Consider the following 23,905-nt stretch of genomic DNA (forward strand, 5'->3'; position numbering starts at 1 on the left):
CAAAAGTTCCCCCGAAGGCTAAGAGGATGGAGACGTACCCATGGCAGAAACGCAAAAAAGAAAAGGATATGGGAGAAAGAGACAAGCAAAACAAGCATGCATATGATAAAGTCACAGAAAAAAAAAATGGGAGAGAAGAAAATACAGTAGCACAAAGAAAAGCACTAGAGAGATGACGTTTCAGTTCTTAAGAAAATGTTTAAAATGTACATGTGAACACATCAACAAAAAGCAATATATATTTGGAATGATGTTTTCTGCTTTATTTCTACACATTTGAGTTTAGAAAATAATTAACAGATCTCCTGATTTTTCTTTTGATCACAAGAAATAATCAACTTATTTAATATCATTCAAACATGTAATTATGGCTTTATTTTCAAGTAGTACAAACAAAGCATAGGATCTTATTTTTAAAATAATTAAAAACAAACTTTTAAAATGGTGTCAGCAAGCCAAGACACAGCACAGGCAAATCCATCTTTACTCACTAAATTTAAATTATGCTTGAAACTTAGAAATGTCTACACTTCAAGAAATTGCTTTTCCCTACCAGAGACATATTGACCAAAAACGTTCCTTAAACTTAGCTTTGTACTTGTGATACACAGAGAGACTTGTTTTACAGCCTTATTTTAGATGTACTGAAATTACAAAAAATGGGAACAAAGGTCTTTTCTGCCATAAGTCAGTACAAAAGGATTACTATTTTAAAATGAAACTGAACTGTTCTATACAAAGAATGGGAGAGAACCTACACAGTGACACCAGCTGGGCCGAGAGCCTGGAGCTATCGTACCCCAGGAAGGCAGCCCACATACCTCCCTCAAGTCGTTGTCCAGCCCGACGTGCTCAGAATGCTGGCGAAGGCGCTCTTTCCTGCGCTGCGTGGTGGCACTCCGACTCACCCAGCGACTGAAAAAACAGGAGGAGTCGGTGAAAACAACCAAACCAAAAAAATGGGACCACTTACCTTTAAAACAGAAAGAATGAACTGTTCAAAACAAAAGACTAACAATACATATTTTTCTGTTTCTTAAAGAGCTTTATTGAGATATAATTTAAGTACCATACAATCACCAATTTGAAGCATGTAATTCAATAGTGTTTCGTATATTCATCACCACAATCAATACTTTTTAAAAACCGAGGTTAAAAACTGCATAGTATCTCCTCTGAAATGATCCTCTTCTTTCCATCTTACTTGTCCAACAGAGCCCCAAATCTTGGCCGAATACTATCCTCTCACTTCCCTCTTTTCCTATTCATGTAGACTCGTTCTTGATTTCACTCACGACTACCCATGCACCACTTTACCTGCCCCTTATCAACTCTCCCCCAATCCCCTCAAAGACTATTCCGTATCTTTCAGTCCTCTCTCTCCCCTCTATAATTATGTTTAAATCTCTTTTTTCACTCTTCTCATGTAAAAATGCTTAAAGAGAAAAGCTTACATGTAAGGTCTTTACTTATTTACTTTTGGATCTTTAGTTCATCTCAAATCAGCTTCTTCTCATGAAAACGCGCTTGACTGAAGTCATTGATATCCCTACTTGCCATTTGCAATGGCTATTATTCACCAATTATCAGCTTACTCAAACCTCTCTGCTACGTTCAGCACTACTGATCACTCTTACCTTAAAACTCCAACTATTTTCAACTACCTCAATTGTTAGCTCTTTTACCTTTGTCCATGAAGTTTTCTCCCAACTTCTATTCATCTTCAGATAGCTTAGATGGCACACAAAATATGTTCTATGATTACTCCAAATGTAAATTAGATATCCACCCCTCTTGTACTCCCCAATTGTAGTACCTATCACAGTGTGTTATTCTTATCCCTATTTTCTATAAAAATGTCTCTACTATATATTTCTGAAGGCCTTGTATCACGTCCGTCAGCCATTTTACTGGCAGAGTCTAATACATCACCTGCCCCTTCTATAAAAACACTTTAAATAAATAATCAGAGATGCAGTCTAACATCTAAGTGTACAGATGTTCATCACAGTATGTAAGCAGTAACAAATTCTCTGTTTCCTTCATTCCAAGATGCACATTTTGGCTTTTAAATGTTCCTGAAATTAGGATGTATCTTCCACTCCAAAAGCATGCTGAATGCATAATTTTTCCAAAAAGCTTTTGAGTTAATAGCAGATTTTACAGACAACAGTTAGAATTAAGTAAATGAGCACAAAACAACCTAAAATGTTCAACAGTAGAGGGTGCAATACAATGAAATATCATATAGTCATTATAAAATCAAGTTTCCATAAATATTAATATGGGAGAGTGCTCCTGATATAATAATGAATGAAAATTAGAATATAAACAATATTCTAATTTTGGGAAAAAAAAGTGTGAACATGCACATATGTGTGCACATACCAGGATCCATGCCCTGGAAAAACATAACACTAAATGTTAGCATCTCATGGTGATGGCCTTATAAGTGGTTTTAAAATGTACCCTTATCAAAAAAATAAATAAAAAATAAATAAATAAATAAAATGTACCCTTATCACTTTTCAATACTCTAAATTTTCAAATGAACATTTTTATATCAAACTATTTTTAAAAATTTCCCAAGTTTTAACTATGTATTCATCACACTATTCTAAGAATTATTTATTTTTGAGTATATATCTTTGACAGCATAGAGTTATACATAGTTTATAAAATGAATTTATATTTTTGCCATTCAGGAATAGTCACACGTGTAATGCATTACTATTATTAAAAATTTTTTTATCAATAAAGTACTCAATTTACAAAAGTTTAAAATGAGAATGCTGCTTCCTTTCTTTTTAAATAATTTATGCATGCCTTTAGTTTTAAGCTTCTGAATCATCTACTTTCAGTCTGCTAGAGGAACACTGAATAATTATGATAAAAATGGTAGCAAGGAAGATATCCGCTCTTAAAATAGTTAAAAAAAAGGGAACAGATTTATAACAGAAAAAAAATGTGCAAAGATGTAGTGATAGATCTTTGAAGTGGAGTCCTTGGAAATGCCCCTAAAGGAAAGGATCAATGTAAGACTGCAAAAAGGATACAAAGGAAATTGGGGTAACAGAAAAAGAAGATCCAGGAAAAAAACATTAAGACACTGACAAATATTTTTTTGCTTGACCAAACTTTAATCAGGCTCCTGAACCTTCTCCTAGGCCCATCTGTGCACTTCCTTGTAAAATCCAGTTTTAGCAAGAATCCTGCTAAGTCAATTTAGAAGGAACCCCCACCATCAGATGATCACTCTTACCTGATCTGGTTCCTCATTCTTCCCCATCCCCCAGGTGATGCCTAAGCACGCTGACCTGTCTTCAGCAAGAATCCTATTAGGTCAGTTTAGTCAGAATCCCCCTTTACCCCTAATGTTCCCTCTTGGTAATTTTTCCATCCACTGACCTCCACTCTGCTCCTTGGCTATAAATTTCTACTTGCCCATGCTGTATTTAGAGTTAAGTCCAATCTCTCTTTCCCACTGCAAAACCCCATTCCGGTGGTCCCTTCACTTATCACCATGGAATTCCCTTGAATCAAGTCTATCTTACCCTTACCATCTTCAACAAGAGTCATTAATATTTTTGTTCTTTAACAGCTCTGAAGCAGAATATAAACACCAGCTGATAAACTTACATAATAAATAAAGGGGAAGAGTAAAATATAAGTAACAACAACAACAAAAAAATGTATAAAGACCTGGGTAAAGATTTTTGACTTGGAGGCCTTGGAAATAGCCCTGTAGAAAGAAAAGTCAGTGTAAGGTAGTAAAATTTTTTTAAGGATTTAAAAAATTAGGGGTACTGTGTAGGGTGGCTTAAGTAAATAGTAAAAATCTGAAACAGAATATAAATGTCAGCTAATGAATTTATATAATAAAGGGAAGGAGTAGATGAATATAAAGGCCAGAACATTTCCCTTGGCAGGCAAAAGTGGAAAAGGCTTAGTTAGGTAAAGAAAAGGATAAATGTTACTTACCTAATATAACTAGCATCTCACTATACACTCTGTGGGACAAAATGCCCTATTTAATTTTATTTTCAAAACAGGGAAACAAGCACCTGCTTAAGAAAATTGCTATGAAGTCCACACATTCCTGGTCTTGTTAGGTAATTAATTTATTATTTGCATTATGAAACCTCATTTACTAAGCATAATTTTACTAAAGATAATCATATCTGCTGACTCACTAAAGATCACTTATTTGCTTTTGCCTTGTAAGCAGCATATTAAATTCTAACAGTTAATCAACAATTCACACAGGCCTGGTTATAAATCTCTACCCTGCAATTAGTTCTGTGATCTTTTTTCTTTCAGACTACAATCTACCTGAAAATGTAATGCTTGGGGCTCTGTGTGGACATGGGAAATCCTAAGATAACATATAAAGTTAAAAGCAAGAAAATATGGCAGTAAGATTTTAAAATTGGCAGTAAGATTTTAAAAGCACTCCCTACTTCCCTTCCCTGTTTTATTTTTCATCACAAATCTTATCACTATCTAACAGGTTACTATTTTACATATTAAGTTTCTTTATTGCTTGTTTCCTCCTACTTGAAAGCAGCAGGGATTTTTATTTTGCTCATTGCTAGACTTCCAGTGAACAGGACAGTACCTCACATATACCAGTAGTAGGGGTTCCATAAATATTTGCCAGATGAATGAATGAGCCATCTAATGCTATCAAAACGGAAATAAAATTATTAAAATGAATAATCTACCAGTATCAAAGTGATTAAAACAATTAGGATACTTTACAAAATGAGAAGAAAAAAAAAGAATAAACTGATGACTAAGCTGTTGATAGAAACTCATCCACTTCTGAAAAATAGGGCATTGTATCTAGTACCACGACCTGTTAAGTTTGAACCCCACAACAGTCAACATCAATTAGCAATTTTTAAGTTCAGTGTTTATCAAAGCAAGGACAGCTCTTCAGTGGAGGATGAAACCCTGCAAATTAGCTGTGGATACTGTTCTTTCTTTTCCTTTCAGAGTGTAGTATTTACCATTATGAATCTCCACCCTTTACAGATCTCAGTTACAAAATTTGGAAATTTTCATCACTGCTTTATTAAAAGCATTCTGGGAAATAGAGAGTTAAGTACCAAAATCTCTGCAACTTATAGTTCAGTAGGTCATCTGAAAGGGAGAACTATCATACTCTTTGGCCATCTTTCAAGAACCTTCATATTACTTACTTATTTAGTTTGGGCCACTTAGGTCAAAAGGCATAATTCCACCTCTTTTTTACCGCCCTCACTAACTCTATACTTGCCTTCTGAAAATTCAGGTGGCTCAACGCCACTTCCATTTTGTGTACCTAGTCTTCACTTCAGTCTTCTATTCCATTTCTTTGCTATGACCTGGCTTCTTTCCCCTTTTCTTCTCTGATTCTCTTTAATAAGATCATGGATACTTAGAATGTATTTTCAGATGAGAAGACAGGCAAGTAATTCCAACTTGTCCAAGGTTCCTAAGCTGGTTAGTGGTTAAGCATGAACTAAATTCCAGAACCATTCATTTCCTATTCAAAGCTCTTTCTTTCCAACTTATCATATTCCCCATTGATACCCTCCTTTGTCTCCTTTCTTGTAAAACCCTTCTTTATTACTCATTTGTTAATAAAACACTTGTATTCACCTAAAATCAAGAACTCCCCTAAACTCAAATAACTGTTTTCAATTCTAACCATATTCAGGTATTTTCTGAATGGAATTATCTCCCATAAAGAATGATAGGGATTATCTTTATCTTGGGTTGTTTTGTAATTTTTGCACAAGATACTTTTGAAAGTGCAAACATGGTGTTATGAGTTGAACTGTGTCTCCCAAAAAGACATGTTAAACCCTGATACCTGTGAATGGGACCTTATTTGGAAATAAGGTCTTTGCAGATGTGAGTTAAGATAAGGTCATTAGAGTGGGCCCTAATTCAACACCATCGGTGTCCTTATCAGAAGGGAAATTTCGACACAGACACAGAGAGATGACAGCCACGTGAAGATGAAGACAGACTGGAGTTATGCTGTTAGAAGCCAAGGAATGCCTGGGGCTACCAGAAGTTGGAAGAGGCAAGGAAGGATCCTCTCCTGGAGGTCTCAGCGGAAGCACGGCCCTGCCAATACCTTGGTTTCGGATTTCCAGCTTCCAGACTGTGAGGGAATAAGCTTCTGTTGGCTTAAGTCACTGAGTTTGTAGTACTTTGTTACTAGGAAACTAGTACAGATAGTAAAATAATACAGATAATGAAGTATAACTTTTCTAATTCTATTAGACAGTATTAGCATTATATGTATACAGTCATTTAAAGTGAAACTATTCTCAAGGACACATTACCTAAAAAAGAAAAAAAATCTCTAGTCTTTGTCTTTTTTTTTTTTTTAAATGATGGAATTAAAAATCAGATATTCAGAGTGTCAACCCATATTTCAAATGGATGAATTTGGCCTTTGAATAAAATAATCGGATTCATGTTTAATGGTGAAGGATTACTGCACCCTTCATTCATTTTTCAACCAACAACTCAAGTAAAGAACGTGCTTACTTGTTATTAGTTGGTCCTGTTGCCAAGACATCGGACTGTAACTTTGGAAAGAACCCTTGCTCATATTTGCCTTGACCAATTTTCATATCAAGTAGATGTGGGTGGATTGCAGTGTGATCCATTTTCATCAGCCGCTGTTCAATAGACTGAGCTGTAAGTTAAATTTGTAACAAATTAGAGACATTTCATTGGCTAAGCCTTAAAAAATAATGCTTCTTCCACTCATGTATCAACAAGGAACTCAATCTTTCTGACACTCTGAAATAGGTTTTTATAAAAGCTCTTCAGAAATCAGTATAATTTAAGCATAAAAAGGTTAATTTTAAGTAAATACTGGATGACTAATTTTCTTGATATTTCTACCTTTGTCAAAGGCAGGCCAGTGGGTTTGAAAAATCTATAATTTAGTACTGGCAGTTTCCGTTAAGTGGGAAATTCAATATTCTTCATGAAAATATGGTTCTAAGCACAATGTTAAAGAAAATGATGGCAAATAAAATATTTTCCTTGAGCTGAAAGACAAGGAAACGCAAGGGAAAAGCAAGCACAGAACCTTACACTACTTTGTATAAGATCCATTATACATTCATTAAAGATCCATTATATATTCGTGGTTCTCCATTTGTAAAAACAAGGAACTGTGTGACATTTATTACTTTTACCAACAATCACATTCTCATTAGTAGCAGTCATTTAGAAGTGTTTATTAGATCAAAAGGGAAAATAAGCAGGCATTTAGAAAATGCCCAGAGGATAAGAAATTGACCTTTAGAAGAATAAAATAGGGCAAAGCTAAAGATAGGAATTACTCATCATTTCTATTTTTAAACACATACAGTTAGGAGGATGTCTCAAAAACCCAAGAAATAGTGAATTATGTCTCTGGTAAGAAATCTGATGTTAAATGTTTTTATCAACTGAATTTACTAGAGGAAATGTTGAGAATCAAGATTATGTCTTCAAAGAAATCTTATCATTTGCAACAACATGGATGGATTTAGAGAACATTATGTTACGTGAAATAAGTCAGAAAGAGAAAGACAAGTACCATATGATCTCACTTATATGCAGAATCTAAAGAAAAGAATATGTGAATGAACTAATCAGAAACAGTTTTGAGGACACAAAGAAAAAACCAAGAGTTGTTAGATGGGGGGGGGGGTTGGGGATAAGGGGAAAGGTGAAGGGATTAGGAAGCAGCTGGTAACCACAAGATGGCCTCAGGGGTTTTTGAAAATTAATTTGGGGAACTTATTCAATAATGTTGTAAAGATTTTATTGGGTATCCGATGGACATTCGTCCTATTTGGGAGACCACCTCAGAGATACTGTGGATGCCTGATCATGGCATTGTACATCAGAAGCTAAACATTAATGAATGCCAACTATAATTTTATATATATAATGTGATGGCTCGGTGTGAGGTCAGAGGGATAGTGGATGGGGGGAGGGGGGTTCACAGTGTGAGGGATATAAATGATGAACGTCTAAGTATTACCTTGTCTTGTACACCTGAAACTAATAAATTAACAACAACAACAAAAAAAGATTATGTCTTCAACCCTTTGCCTAGACATTACTAAAACAGGAGAATAAAGAATAAGCAGTGATTGTGGCTGTGTGATAAATAGAACACACTGTGGGAACTGCTAGTCTTGGGATCTAAGAGAAGTAAAAAACTATTTTTATAAATGCCTCATAGAATCAGTTTATTTTGCCTCGTCTACACCAACAGATTGAGTACTGTCAGTTATTTCTCACACAAAGTCTAAAAAAATTCTTTCTTGGGTGGGGAGGGGTCTGTCCATGACACACTCTACTCTTGTCAAAAGGACATGCTTAATACCATCTTACATGAGCTCGATGCTTCCATGCCAGTTGCTTGTGTCTGATAATATTAAAGGAAGCTTTGTGGAAGTCACTATTACCCTCTACAACTTAAACTTCAAAGTGTTAAATATCGAATGTAAACGTAAACTTCCCTAAATTTTCTCCATAAACCACATGAATTTATACAAAACTTTTTGAATTTCATTTTATTTTTAATGTGTAACTTGTAACTTCTCTTGAAACATAATCCATATGTTCTATGCTAGGCAAAAGAATGACATGTTTTAATATGAAGTGACATTTAATTTTCAACAATGCCCCTCGGCTTTCCACAACCCTATCTATACTCTCAGTGCTTCCTAATATTTACAAAACACAATTAACAGATGGTTTAGACAAAATAATACTTAGATTTATGAAATGGAATTTTCTGAAGTTCCTGCCAATTTTATGTTCCATGAAATACTACAAAATTCCATCTCTGCCAATGAGTGCCTCTGTCCTCATGAAAGGAAAAAAGGAAAAGTAGCTTCAGTTTTTCCGTTGGATTTAACATGACAGAGAAATTCATCTGACATTGAGTTATTCTCTTTTAGTTAGGCAGCTTTTTAAAAACAAAAATCATAATTCACAGTGAATTACTCTCGGGTTTACATTTAAGATTGCCATAAACATAAAGAATGCAATGTTACTTTTCAGTGATTATACCACAAGTGAATACTGATTATTCAGAAATCATTAAATGTCTGCTTTGAGAGGTCATGGGCCTGTTATACTTTCAAGGGTTTGTGCCAAAATGTATTTTCTGTGATTGGCAAAGAAAAAGAAACTGCATTACTATCAACTTCATGAGGTTCTGGTGCCACACTGTCAACAGCAGGTAGTCTCTCCCTAAAGAGTCATCTGCAAATCAAAATTCTTTCCAGTTAGAGGCAAAACAAAAGGAAAACAACAAATGACAAAAACAATTACACAATAAAAATGTAATGTTGACAACAAAATCCCAACCTCTATAGCTTTCGGTGGTGGTGGTGGTGGTGGTGGTGGAGGTAGACAATTTGACCTGATAAAAGAAATAACTGCACCCTCTTGGAGGGACTGACAGTCACAACCAGCTGCCTCCTTTAACCTTTTAAAAAAGTCTTTGATAAATTAAATTCCTAGGAGACTACTGCTTTAGCAAATCTCATTTCCATGTATGTTAAATCGAGGATGGTACATTTTCAAGAGTATTATATAATTTCTGTCATCATAGTGGGAGCAAACTCTTTGAGAGGCTGAGAGAAAATCTATTTTAATTGAAAAGATTTTCCGGAAGCACACAAAGGACTCAGTGCTTAGCTCCATTAAAAAAAATCCTGTCAGGAAGGGAGGAGTGAAACTGGCTCAACAAGGCATTATACTATTCATATGGCTATTAAAGCACTGAAAGTCATATCACTCTCGGAACTGGCATAGACAATTTCATTCATTCTACTCCCTCAATTTCCAAAAACACAGAAGTAACTGCCACTTCCTGAAGGGCTCCAAGGATCTACCCTCACAAGGGACACGACAGGATGATGTGCCAGCGAGTTATCAGACAGACCTCTAAGGCTGCACAGGAGGCATCCTTCACATACTTCCCTTAAATATGCTGCAACTACAGCATCACAACTCCTGTGACTTTGGTCTATTTAAATAAAGTGGGAAAGGCAAGCAACAGAGGCAGAGCAAAGAAACTCCACATGGTTCCTTTTTCTCCAGAGGAAAACTTGTTTTCAAATGTGTCCTATGTTTGAAGGAAAAGAAACAAAAGGAGGGTGCACTCAGGTGATAAATATCAGTTTATTTGACAAAGAAAGAGGAACCATGTATAAATGAATAAAATGGTATGGATTCATACATTTTACATGTTTCTTTCTTTATTGAATGAACCACTAACATGGTAGTAAGGCTTCAGGGGCTAAAGTCATTCAAACCTAGGTTCAAATCATGACTTCACCAATCACTAGCTACCCAATCATAAGCAAGTTACTTAACCAATCAGTTTTCTCAATTGTAAAATGAGGATAGTTACCAAATAAAACAGAAGTAAATGTGCCTGTGCCCCCACATCAAGATCGAATGCAAAAAGACATGTAAAACACCTGGTATAATGTCCAGTACATAGCAAATACTCAGTAAACATTGACTATGAATATGATTATTTGTTTAGTGGACTATATTACACTGCCAGTCAAGGCTGGCCAAGACTCATAATTTTCTTAGGGAAAAAAATCAGTGTCAGGGTTGGGAAACCTCCAATTTCAATACAAGAATCCAAAGATTTAATTTCAGTAAAAGCTATTATAATTGATGGCACCACTAAAGTAAGTATACTGTTTTTGTTATGTAAATTAGGCAGTATCTCAGAATTACTATTTTAAATTAATACGTACATTTTCCTGGATAAAGAGAAAAGAGGTGAGAAGTAAAAAGGCAACATAAACAGCAAGACAGAAATTAATGTTTTTTTGTTTTTTTCCCCCATTAAGCAATAAAGAGAATAAAACAAAAATCACAGCAATCCTATAGTTTATACTCATTCAGTTGGTTATTGCTTTTCAAGTCAATGTCAAGTAGCAATGCAATGACCATTAACTCACAGAAACAGAAGGAAACAAAACTAAAGAAAGCACTTCTTGATACTGTGCGAAGATTAAATATGAAGTCTAAAACTGAAAATTAACTTTTGGTTTATAAGGCCAACAATGTATAAAAATAAATAGTCATAGATTTAAGTTAATTTAAAAGGGGATGGCAAACATACCTGCTTCTTTCAAAGTGCTGCATTTCTGATATATAGAAGTCCTCAAGGTGGGGGCCCTTACATTATACAGTCTTATCTTCTCAATCCGAGAGTCAAAGACCCGAAGCAAAGGATCTTTCTCCTCCCACTGAGACATAATTTTATTATCAATAAAGGTGGCAAACATCTGTGTTTCAATGAAGCGTGAAAGAAATGGCAGGTATGGCTCAGGCTGGTCAGACAGAAAGGAAGCCTGTAATGAGATAATTAAAAATGACTAGTGCAAAGAGACCATCTCAATACTACATGATAAATCCAAAAATTATCTGTTACTAAGGTCATTTTGAAAAAAAATCTTATACAAAACTGACGCCTGAAATTCAAAAATCCTTAAAAATTCACTTTTCCTTCCTTTCTTCTAAATTCTTCTAAATTCATGGAATTTAGGTCACTTAGGTCTTGAGCATTGATCTTACCTTTCAAAATTGATTTACATTCTGATTCTCATGGCCATTATGTAGAAAAGAGAGCATCATTAATGAAAGATGGTGGATCAGTTGCTACACAATCGTCAATCATCCTTTTCACTTACCATTAAATTTGACCCCTTTCCCTAGTGAGTTATAATTTCTTCTGCTCTCTATTCCTAGCCTGTGTAATATACCTCCGAGTAGTATGCAGTGAGGTGACTAACTGATACAATAATGATATATACATAAGTAATAACCTTAAGTAAAAACAATATGGAGTTTGTGTTTATAGATGAAATCAAGTAAGTGGATGTTTTTCTAGGCCTCAACTCTGTTAGAGACTGATGGATGAAATTAATTCAAAATCAAACTCCTTCCAGACAGAATAGTCTGCGCCTTAACAACTGAAAAAAGCATTGCCCAAAAAAATCATTCAAAGCCAGCCAAACCTTTGGAAAACATGTGCCACTAGCCAGATGTCCCTGTACCTACCAGTGTGTCTGTTGCAATGGAATGGAATGGAATGGTTCAGTAAACTGCAATCTGTTTTTAATTCAAAATGTTCCATTTTTTTTCTCTGGTTCTTCAGGTCTATATGTGTATAGGAATTCTAGTTGCAGTTTGGTACTAGCTGAAGTTTGGAAGTGAATTACTACTTCAGCTGCTGGGTTGGTTTGACTTTTCATTCATTGGAGTAGAAGCAGGGAGACAGAAGGGGGAGGATGGAAGGGTAAGTTCTAACATAAAGTTACTCTCCTGGATACTCATCCCCTTCTTCTTAGCATATTTATTTTTCATTGTGAAATGTACGAAGCCTTTTTAAAACTTCCTTACAAAAACCCACTTACTCAATTTAAGTGCCTCCATAGTGCAGATGTAGCCACATAAATCCAAATAGCCAGAGAAAGGTTCACAGTAGTCTCTAAAAATCAGTCAACCTCTTCAAAAGGTATTTTACAGATAAACATTAAGTTTACCTTTTTTATAGAGCAAAATGCCTTTTTTCCCTAAGTGGGCCAAATGTCTAGCTTCTGATATTCACACCCTCATGGACTATAACATGTAAGGTTAGCACAGATTGGGCTTACAGGACTAGTAAGTGATAGTCCTGCAAATTTTTCTAGTGAAAAATCAGATAATTACAGGACTTCTGGAATCCAACATGAAACTTCCAAGTCTCTAGGGGTTATATAAGAAGAATTCCATTTATAGTTTGAAGCTACATAAAAATTAAGAAGGAAGAAAGTACCAGTGCACGATTCAGATAAGAATTTGAATTGCCCCAAGGATAAATCACGAGTGTACACAGAGTAGTTCTAAGCTGGATAGGAAAAAACGTGGAAAATGGTTAAGCTTAATGAGAAAGAAACCTAAGAGCAAGAATACATTTGGAGAAATGAAGGCTTCTTAATTTATTAAAGAAGTCTTCTCAAACATAAACTGCACCAGAACTTAACTATTCAACATAGTTTATGTTCTCCGTCTGAAAAAACATCTGATGAAATCAGAAAATATAGTCTTTCATGCTGCTTCCCTAAACTGAATTTTTTTACTCGTACTTCTCTGTCAGATGTTCCAAGATTTCAGATTAGCCTCTTAGAATGTATTAGCCCTTCTGAGAGGTCTTTTTCATGGCACAGAGATACCATTTAGTGAAAAGCTGTAATTCACTCTAACAGCAATATCCTGCCTCAGCAATCACAGGGGCAGGGGGCTGAACTGTACCCTGGTGACCTGAAGCACCTAATGCCCATTCCTAAATGCCTTTCTCTGGAAAAAACAAACAAACAAAAAAGGTGGACATGCATGTCCAGAAAATCTGTCAGAAGAATACTCTATAGCAAACCCTAGTTAGAAAGAAGCTTCAATGTCAGCAGGACAATCGAAATCTGGTGCTGTTTTGTCTTCCCTTCCCCCAAACTGGAACAAAGCCTTAGACTTACCATCATAAAACCCAATTCATTCACTCTCTCTTTTGATCCTAGAATGAAATAAAAATGTGCCTTCTAAAATTAAACTGTTACCTTTACATGGACAAGTTGTGATTTCATTGTAGGTTGAAGACAAAATATAAAAATAAGAATTTATTAAAAAGGAGTAGGCCTTATTTAATTGGACTTGATCCTAAAATAAATGAAATCCTTACAAGGTCAGATAGTATTAACAGATTTGAAAAACCTGTGAAATTCGAGTTTCTATAATTCAAGAATTTTCAAAGTATGGAAAATTTAAAAATGAGGTTAAAGGCAATTTAAACACAATTCAATGATGAGCTTAATGAGCTAGTGGATTTGCTTTCCTGTGAAATTATTTTATCTAGTGTAAAATACTGGTAAAGAAAAGTTCTTTTTTTTTTTTTTAAGAAAAGTTCTTAATGGAAAGAGAGAGGAAAAAAATCTGCATTTGAAACAAAGTTAACAAAATCGAGTACAACAGCCCACTAAGAAACAGGAAAAGGGAAACTATGGTTCCTTTTACTTTGTCAAAGTTCTGCATCTGTTCCCGGTTGGTCAGCCAGGATTCCATGTCCTGGGCAGTCTGAATCACAAACGCTTCGTAATCTGCAAACATCTGTGTAAAGCGGTTAGCGAAGACCTCTCGGAGCTGGACGTTGAGCTGGTAATCCCTTAGTTCTGCCTCTTCACACTGAAGTTTCAAATCCTTTTCTTTTTCACCCAGAGAAGCAGGGAGGTCCATTTTTTCCACAGTCACACCTGTCCGCTTGGCCAGAGCCTGCAGGCGGGCTATTGTTTCATTGCCCTTCAGTAACTCATACATACTGATGTGATTGGCGGAGACGTTACCGTTCTTCTTGTCATTGACCAAGTCTTTCAGAACCAGATTCTTCAGTTTGGTGGCATTCTCACTGCAATGGAGGCTGCCCTCAGGAGGGATCCCAAATTGAAAAAGAACTTCAGAGAGTTCCTGGATAAAATCAACTTTATTGGGGAACTGTGGAAATTCTTCAGGCAACTCAATAAAATGGTTGTCAATATCCACAAAACACAAATTGGCCTGAAAGAGGAAAATGAAATATAAAGGTTTTAAAATAAAGGCATGATGTTCTAAAATATTGTGGCTACCTATTATAAACAAAATCATAGATTACAGTACCTCTCATGTTAACCTTCTCAAGATTAAGAATTTTTTATTCTTTAAAAATCAATCTCTCTTGCCAGCATTTTCCCCAATGTGAGTATTTTTATACAATATTTAATACAAATATATAATTTTCTCTGGCTCCCATCAATTCATTATAATCGGGACATAACTGTGTAATTATATGGCATCCATTAGGCATTCCTGAATGGGCAAAAGTGCACAGACTGATAATACCGCACAAATTGAAGGCAGGGGGTAAAATGCTCACTGAATCACCTTGAACTTTCTATGCCATTCCACTGCTCTAACGCCATTTGTAATTTACAATTAACAATAACTGCTAAAATTTAGCAGTCTTAGTACCCTCAAAATGGGATAAAATTGGCAAAGAGCAATCCAATTCACAGAAAATCCACAAATTTTCACTTTATCCAAAATTAGCTTCAAATGCTTGGACAACAAAAACCAGGAGTCATTAGACAAACAGCAGGAAGCAGAGAGAGGTGGTGAAGGCAGTCCTTAGAGAACTATAAATGATTAACTCTTGCATAATTAAGAGTTGACTCAGGAGATATTTTTGAGTTGAGGAAAAGAAGAGACAGAAATCAGAGTAAACGTGTTTTTTTTTTTTTTTGGAGTTTGCTTAATACTCTAGATTTTGAATAAAAAGACTTCCATATTTTTCAAGTAGACATGGAAAATTCAAGGGGCCAAGTCCCTGCATAAAATTCTGATTACCCCTCAGGTACCTGATTATAGCGGACTCCAAAACAGTACTTTACTTTTACTGTTCAGACTTGGCTCTTAGAACCAGGTGAAGGAAGACTGTGCTCCTGAACTGGGGCAGGAGGGACAGGTGACAAAAGTGAAGCCCATCATGTAAAACTGATCCTGACCGCCTTAGGTGCTGAACACAGGACACAGGTGGAAGTCAACAAACAGAATAAGAAGCTTCACCTTACTGTTCCCCACCTTGGCCTCCCCATCTCCCTACCCTACCCCCAGGTCAGAAAGGAGAGCCTTCACACTGCGCTCTGATTCTGAATGCCACGGTAAGGTGAAAAGAGAAGAGCAAACAGCTGTATCTCTGTTTTTCTCTTTTGGTTCCTTCTCTTCATGTTAGACACTGATAAGCAAGAAGTGTAGCAAAGTTCCAAGTCAAGCTCAATAAAAACTCAAGATATCCCCTCATACAAAAACAGAGAACCAAGAATGACTTCTTTAAGTCTGAAGTAACCGTTGAATCCAACCCATTAATTCTGCAGATGAAGACACTGAGGCCCAAGGAGGTAGGTGACTTTCCCACACGTGTCCCAGATATGCATCCTCAAAGAGCCTGGTGGCTTAAGGGACTTTTTTTTTTTTCATTTTTCATCATCTTCAATGTCAGCAGTTTTCTCTAAATAAAGTAAGAGCTGTAGTCACATCTTACTGAAGACAGTAGGGCTGCCTATTGCTTTGTTTAAATCCACATCTTTAAATATGTTTCTAGAGTCGCTAGAAAGCAGGATATATTGAAATGCTTGAAGGGGGAAAGTAGGTCACTATAATTCAAATGGATGATTCAGTATCTTTAAAAATAGAAGGAAAAAAATGCGCTAACTTGCTAATCTAAATGTTAACCAGCAACCTCCCACCACTTACATTTTGTACTGTCTCCTTCAGTAATGCCTTCCTGCTATCCTTTTCTATCCGTCCTTTTCGTATGAAAAGAAAAAAATGATACATTTCGGGAAATTTTAACACTTGTTATGCTCATGAAATCCCTGCTGAACTGAATGCGTGGCGAGGCGGGTGTTCCAGCACCACAGTGACTGTCCTGCCCATGTGTTCCCAGGAGACTCTCATACCTCCTCTGTCTGCTTAGAAAGGCGCAAACTGGGGCTTTGATGATCACAAAAGAGAAATAGGAAATGTGAACTTAATGTTATAAAAATGTACTGAATAAAGTTAAAAAGCCGTTTTCTAAAATAAGTAAGAACTCCATACAACAGAGTATTCTGATAAGTCACTTTCTCACTTTTAATACTACTAAATTAAAAAAAAATTCTATGAGAAGAGTTCAAGAAGTATTAATACACAATAAAAATATATTTGACATCTTAATCTTACACTGTTCTCAGACTAAATATTTCTATAATTTTAACTGATCAATGATGTCCAGAGGCCTTCATGATATGTAATCACTTCCAATGAAAAGCAAACATTTCCTCAAAAGGGAAAAAAGACCTGAAGCTTCTTTATCTCTTCTGCCATGAAGCCTTCCTATGTCCCTATCCTAAAAGCATTTTGATTTCCTCTGTGTATATTTTTAGTTCATTCATTCCTCTTATTAACACTTACTTTTAGCCTGTGTTACTGATATTGTTAAATAACTTATCTGGGAAAGCAGAAATCACCTCTTACTTATCTTGATGTCTCCTAATGTATCCTACACTAGTAGTGTATGAGAAAACTATGCGCTGAATGAATGAATAAAGCTAAAAGAGATGGTCATTTTGTAGACCTCCAAAACTGTAGGCAGGAGGAGGAAGTACCCAGAAATGTGAGGCCAGGGCAGCTCCCTCCACACTGAGTAAGGGATCTAGTTTCTCAAGGGCTAAAGTTGAACCGGCATAAGGAAAAGCCAGGTGACTCACATTTAAAACATTCCCATAGAATCTCGGAAAGATATAGCAAAAACAAAGTGGCAAAAGCAATTCCACTTCAGTTTTCTCTGATTTTTTTGTCTACCATTTACTGTAAACACGAGTAAGAATGGTAGAAAGTGAGATACCATTCTATGCAATTAATCCTCAGTGCTATCTATATCCTTTCAACCATCACTTCCACCCCTGAAGAAACAGTACAACAAATGGCTACTTGTACCTATCATTTTGTAATCATGGGGAAAGTGAGTGGGTGGTTAATTATAAGTCTACGTAGGTACATTAGCTAGCTAACAACTAAAATCATACCTTCTTAAAATAGTCATTTCATAAACATCATTTTCACAACTATACTAAAAAGCCCTGTCACTATTTTTAGCTATATTTTATTTTACAGAAAAACGGAGGGGGTCGGGAGACTTGAGTATTACTAGTGAGTATATTTAAGTCACTTTTTAAAATGGCTATTTTTATACCTACTTCCTCCTCAAAATTATGTGAAGTACATTATTTCATCTCATTGTAAAACGATGTAAGAACGAAGTGATATACTGTTAGCCTTCTGTTCTAAAACAGTCATGTACTAATTCATACTTTTTATATAGAGGCACGGCTAATTTCACAGCTGATTCAGGTAATTTCATGTTATTTTACTCTATGAATAGATAGGTATGTATTTATTAAATAGCCGTTGATTTAATAAATGAAAAATTATAAAAATTATAAAAATCACAGATATTACTGTAAGAACGTTCTAAATTTTAAAGTTTGTTTATATTTAGAGTCAGAGGATACACACAGAGACAGAAATATTTCTTGACTATGAACACATCAAGGTGTATTTAAAAATTCTCAACAATTATGACTCATGCTAAAATGGAAAGATAATATTTATACATCTAAACAAATAACCTTCTAAAATGTCATTTGATTAACATACAGTAGACCAGATACTCAATAAACTGAAACATGTTACTGTTTAAGTCTTTAAAACAAAATACATTTGGCCAGTCTACTTCTTTTCCCTTGAAAATTTAAAGAATCTACTTATTTGAATCAACAAGATACCTAGATTAATTTTAAAAAAAGAGAAAACAAAAGAGTTCTGGTAACAGAGAAAAGGTATAATAGAGAGGCAAAAGCAGAGAACATACACAAGCTCAAAAAGAGCAAGATAGGAGGCATGTTTATTTTATATGATCTGAATCCAGCTATTTTCCCCTGAACAAAAATGTTAATTTTGTTAGGGAAACATTCATTAGAATAAAGTAAGCAATGGATGATTACAGGAATCATTACTGGGTATAATGGCTGTGACTTAGTGTGTTATTTTAAATTCACTTATTATAATGAGAATATGAGAAATAAGAAAAAATAAAACTGAAGCCCAGCATGAAAGATTTTAATTAAATAGCTAATAATATAATGTAATTAATCATTTTATGTTTTTTACAGGCCATGGCACTCTCATCAATATTTCATTTCAAAGGTTTTACACTGCAATTCTGAGCACCATTAACAATAGCTAAAAATCAGATTCAAAATGCTTACAAGAATTCCTGTTTATTTTCTTCTTAAGCAACATTTGAAAATACAACACACAGAAAGTATAGTATCCTTAAGGTAGCCTAAAAGCTAGGGGTCAGAATTTTTATTTCAACCACCTAGTGAAGCTGACATTTAGAAAACGATAACTAGCCTTAGGTCTGAAAACAAAAACTACTGAAGTATTTGATATTTCCATTTACCCTAGCTTGCTAAAGGATGTTACTTTTCATTTGATGGAGGTCAAGAATCAAATTCACCTCAATTAATGTCATGATTTCAAAGGATGTTAAAATTGGGCTGTATCATTTAGAAAACAAAATTTATACCATGAATGGGGAAAAGAAATGAAATGTTATTAGAATGACAAAGCAACTAGATAATACTACTATTGTTCCAACTTCACAAATTCATAGCTGTGAAAATTTGCCTTTGTCCTGTTTTGAACCATGTTTCATTAATGGCCATGTCACAGTAACCATCACAGCTCTGCATTCTGTGGCTCAGGCTCTGCTCCAGACGGACCTGGGAGATTCAGAACAGGCAGAGACAGTTTGGACAAAGACAATGCTATGGAACAAAGGTAGCCTTGACCTACATCAACAAACAGCAAATGCTTCATCATTCATTACAGGTTTTACCTCTTGAGGAAGTTCTAGTTTAGAACGATCAGTTCCTTCTTTTGACTGAAGGCCCATCAAATAAGGGACAGGAGCATCAAGAAAATGTAGCAGAGAAGCAGGGAGGATGGGCACATAAACATGCTGCCATTGAAATGGGAACAAAAGTGTGGTGATGCCTTCTGCCACAGTCATCAGGCGTTGATAATCTGCACAGAACAAGGAAAAATGGAGGGAAGAGTCCAGGTAAAAACATCATTACTGCATTAAGCTTGAAAATATCAAGTTCCAGAAAAAATACTCTTACACTAGTATATAAAATCTTCCTTTATGACCATCCAGAAAATAGGTCAGTTCTATCCCACCATAATTCAAGAGTTAAATGGTTTGACTTGAATGGTTTTAAGTTTAGTTAATGTCCATCACCTCATATAGTTACAAATAAAGTACCCTCAAACCACTCTGCCACAGACGCTTTATACATACATATGTCTATAATACCTTGGAGGCAGACATGTTTCAGAATTCTGATTTTTTTAAATTGAAAAAGGTAATATTGTACATATATCCATGAAATATCTAGGGCAGCACCCTGTAATCAAACACATTTATATTTCTGCAGCAAACCATGTAAGTGTACCAGGGCAGATAACCAAAGAATTTAAATAGGGTCACTTTGGTTTAGGTCTCGTTTTGCCAATATATGAGTTACAAAAAGAATGCTTGGTTTTCAGAATTTTTTTTGGATTTGAGGATTGGAGAGACAGGATATTACAGAATTGCAATAATCTCTCACAGAATTCACTGTGCACAAATACAGTAAAATCTGGGAGAGGAAGACTTCGGGGAGTCTTCTTAAAAAGGCTGAGGAAAATGATCAGAGGCTAGCTACTTGGTTCACATCAACTCAAAGAACACTTAACCAAGCAAAAACAGAATTATTTTCCATTAAAATTTTTTATGTTATTTTACAATTTGTAAACGACTACAATGGGATTTTGTGGTAATGAATCACCAGCTGTCCATAGCCCAAGGGTTTCCTTATCTGAGTCATTATTAAGACTTAAATTTTTTGGTGAAAATCTGTTTACAGGAGTACTTCTAAAAAATAAATACCAGATGGCCTGATGGGTGAGGTCAGTCATATGAACGCAAAGAGATGACCTAAGGTGGTGATACAGGAACGTGGGGAGACAGACAGACAGACAGAAAAATAGACTAGATCAGCTGAGGCTCAAAGAAGAATCTGGGCTGAAACAGGTCATACGCTGAAGGTGGGGTGTTGGGGTGGTGGTCAAAGGAGACTCGATAATCAGTCACCTACCTGTCAGTCTACTAGTGACCAACAGATGTTTGAGTTGTAGGAGACAGGGTCTGACATCATGTGGGTGGGGTTTGGGATGAGCAGCTGACATCACACCCCGGAAATCCGTCAAATGCTCTAGGTTTAGAAACTAACAGCAGCTCTGCACTGTGACAGGCCACCATCACAGCATTTGCCCCATGTCTCCCCCTCACTGTGGGCTCCCTACAGACAGAGTGGTATTCTTTAATCTCATCCTCCTCACAAAGCGCAGGGCCTCGTTCATAGCCAAAATTTACTGACGCTACTGAAAGTCGCATTTTTCTCCTCTTAATTACAACAGAGTTCTAACAAAACACACACACAAAAGGAGTAGGAAGGCATGCAGATAAGTAATTATGAAAAGACCAAATCCAGAGAAATGTTCTTAAGATTCTCTTCTGTGGACATCCATTTCAATCAAGGGCTGGAGACATTTTATTTTTGTAACCTCAGCACTCAGCACAGTATATGGCATATAACGATGCTCAAAAATATTTTTAAATGAATTAGTGGGGTAAGACTATATAATTTTGCTGGATATCCACAGGTAAATAAACTTGATTCGATTTTGTCCACATGAGATTAAGGAACCACTAATCTTCCCGTAGGAGAAAATGGTAAGTACTCAGACAAGAAACTATTCCCTCAAAAATCACATTTCCTGGATATTCATATATTCGGTTAATTATGTGCATGCCCAGGCACATTATAAAGAAAATTCAAATATCTGTTTACTAAGCTGTGGATATTGTTCATTATACAGAGAACTGTTACCAAGTGACTCATTCTAATTATGCATAAGTAGACCTTATAGGGACCAGAACTGCTATTTAGAAACACATATCACATTTTAACATTTCTTTCCTCCTGAATATCAAAAATGTAGAGCTTTTAATGGTGAAATGTAATGCAGGTTTCCCAAGGCCCTGCAGAGTGGGAAAGGACTCTCAGGGAAACTTCCTTTTGGGAAGTAACTAGAGAATGAAGGCACAGTGTCTGTCCACTAGGAAGATGTATTCATGTGTCACTCCTGAAGTATGAGGAGAACAGAGCTCACTGAAAATTAAGAGAAAAACAATTTTATATTCATTTAAGCATTTTATAATTTGTATTAAAAAATATACAGTATGTCCTATGTAGATGGGCTACAAAAATAACTTGACTGTTCTTGTCTACAGTATTTGCTAACTTTAAAAAATTGCTGTTAGTTTTACTCTGGGTTTCTATGGAGTTTTGTCATAAAAATAGTTATAGAAATGAACTATTGCCAGGGTTTTTGAGTGGAGTTACTGTTAAAGATTAGCATTCTAAGACAATCACTTCCTTAATAAAAGGTTCATATTTTTGACTCAGCTAGCTTCTTTAACAACAAAAAAACTAAACTAAAATCTAGGTTTAAAAAAAAATTACATTTTGTACAACACTAAATGGGAGAAAAAAACCCACTTTAAAGTCAGGGGATATTCTTCCTCCAATCCCTTATCCACCTCGAACTTCTGAATGCCTTACTTGATTTATTTAAGGAAAAGGAGAATATTCACTTGGTTAAGAAACACTTAGTAATCACTCATTCTGCCAATACTCTCCAGTCAAAAACCCCAAGAACACACCTGTATTTGAACAGTTACGTTTATTACACATTGCAGAGAGGGAGAACGTACACCCTGGGGAACTATGGGATGTGTTAGTAAGAGGGTTTAGAGAGAACCTATTATAAGATTTGGGCTTTGTTTGGATACTTTTGGGGACAGTCTAAGGAAATGGATGCAGTTGTATGACTCGGGATCTTAATAAATCTGACATATAGGGAAGGCAAACTGAAGTGGGGAGAAAGCTGTGATTGGTAAAGAAGTGAAGCAGCAGTTACTAATTTGGCGAGAAGAGAGTGGTTGGCATCTTGTGGGTGGTACAGTGACCTTGCTTGAAGTAGATGTTCCTGCGAGACTGTGTATGTCCTTTAGAACCACAAGGCTCCGTTGTAAGCGTCAGACCAGTTTGTATAACAGTGAGGCCTGGCTGTGACAGCTACATCAGTTCCTGGATGTCAGGGGTGCTTTTTTATTTCTTTCTCAATCGTAAGCCAGACACAAGTGAAAGGCTCAGGGTTTGAAAGAGTCAGATCCTATACCACTCATCTATTTATTGCCTCTCAGCTCCAAATTTACTCAGTACCTGGTCTATGATAATGGATCGGACCGTAAGCCTTTGTCCTTTCCAGTGAGCACAGCGTTAAGCTCTGGCCGTGGAAGGCACTGGAGAGACACTGAAGGAGGAAAGGGCTTCTCTTCTCAGTTCTGGAGAGCCATGTGCAGTGTTTGGTTTTCTTGCTCCTGTGCACGGTTGATCGGTAGTGTGGATATGCGAGGACACCTGCCGGGACACTTCACCAGCCACAGACCCAGAGCAAGCAGCCTTCAGTGAAGGGTCAGTGCTCACCTGCACACGGCACTCTTAACACAGATATTGCACACTCCGATCTCAAACCCACAATGGCACCCTGACAACTTCTCTATGCCCGCTCACCACCCACAGCTCACTTGTGCCTGGGAGGTTTGTTTTCTGCTTGTCTGGTGACTGAGGACCAGCTCTGGCCCAGACAACCCATTGACCTTTTCCATCACACAATGACCTGCAACCATACTTTCTTCAATGAGGTGTGAACCTCAGTCTTGGGAAGTGGCTCCCCTTCCAAGGTTGTCCTTCCTAGGGTACCCTTCACTTTCCTTCATGGCTTTAGAGTTACTTTCCTAGTATAGGTTTATAATTCTTCATATTACATTCTTCTCTTTTAAGTTACTGTGTGGTTTAATCTGCCTCCTGGTTGGACCTAGACTGAAAGGTAGAGGTTTTAAGCAGTCAAACCAAATCCCTATCAGCTTGGCTACTTTATATACTGTTGATGGGGAAAATGTTCAATCTCACAGAAAACAAATTCTTGAAGAACTGGAAACTACCACCTTGGTCTATTTTCTTGCTTTAATTATGGAAAACTTTCACACGGGAAGTTTCTAATCTTCTAGTAGACA

At 36.1% G+C, this 23,905-nt stretch overlaps 1 protein-coding gene across 3 annotated transcripts in view; it reads right to left on the minus strand.

The window, feature by feature from the left end:
• Positions 1-23,905, minus strand: part of DENND5B (DENN domain containing 5B) — a 146,765-nt gene that overhangs the window by 39,646 nt on the left and 83,214 nt on the right. For all 3 annotated transcript variants that reach the window (XM_081058740.1, XM_081058741.1, XM_081058742.1), the window contains 5 exons: positions 19,556-19,743; positions 14,098-14,634; positions 11,171-11,402; positions 6,550-6,700; positions 822-915 (listed from right to left, as the gene is read on the minus strand). In XM_081058740.1, the coding sequence (XP_080914866.1) occupies positions 822-915; positions 6,550-6,700; positions 11,171-11,402; positions 14,098-14,634; positions 19,556-19,743 (1,202 nt within the window). The remainder of the gene's footprint in view (positions 1-821; positions 916-6,549; positions 6,701-11,170; positions 11,403-14,097; positions 14,635-19,555; positions 19,744-23,905) is intronic.

Source organism: Rhinolophus hipposideros, assembly GCF_964194185.1.
Source record: "Rhinolophus hipposideros genome assembly, chromosome: 9".
Lineage (NCBI taxonomy): Eukaryota > Metazoa > Chordata > Mammalia > Chiroptera > Rhinolophidae > Rhinolophus > Rhinolophus hipposideros.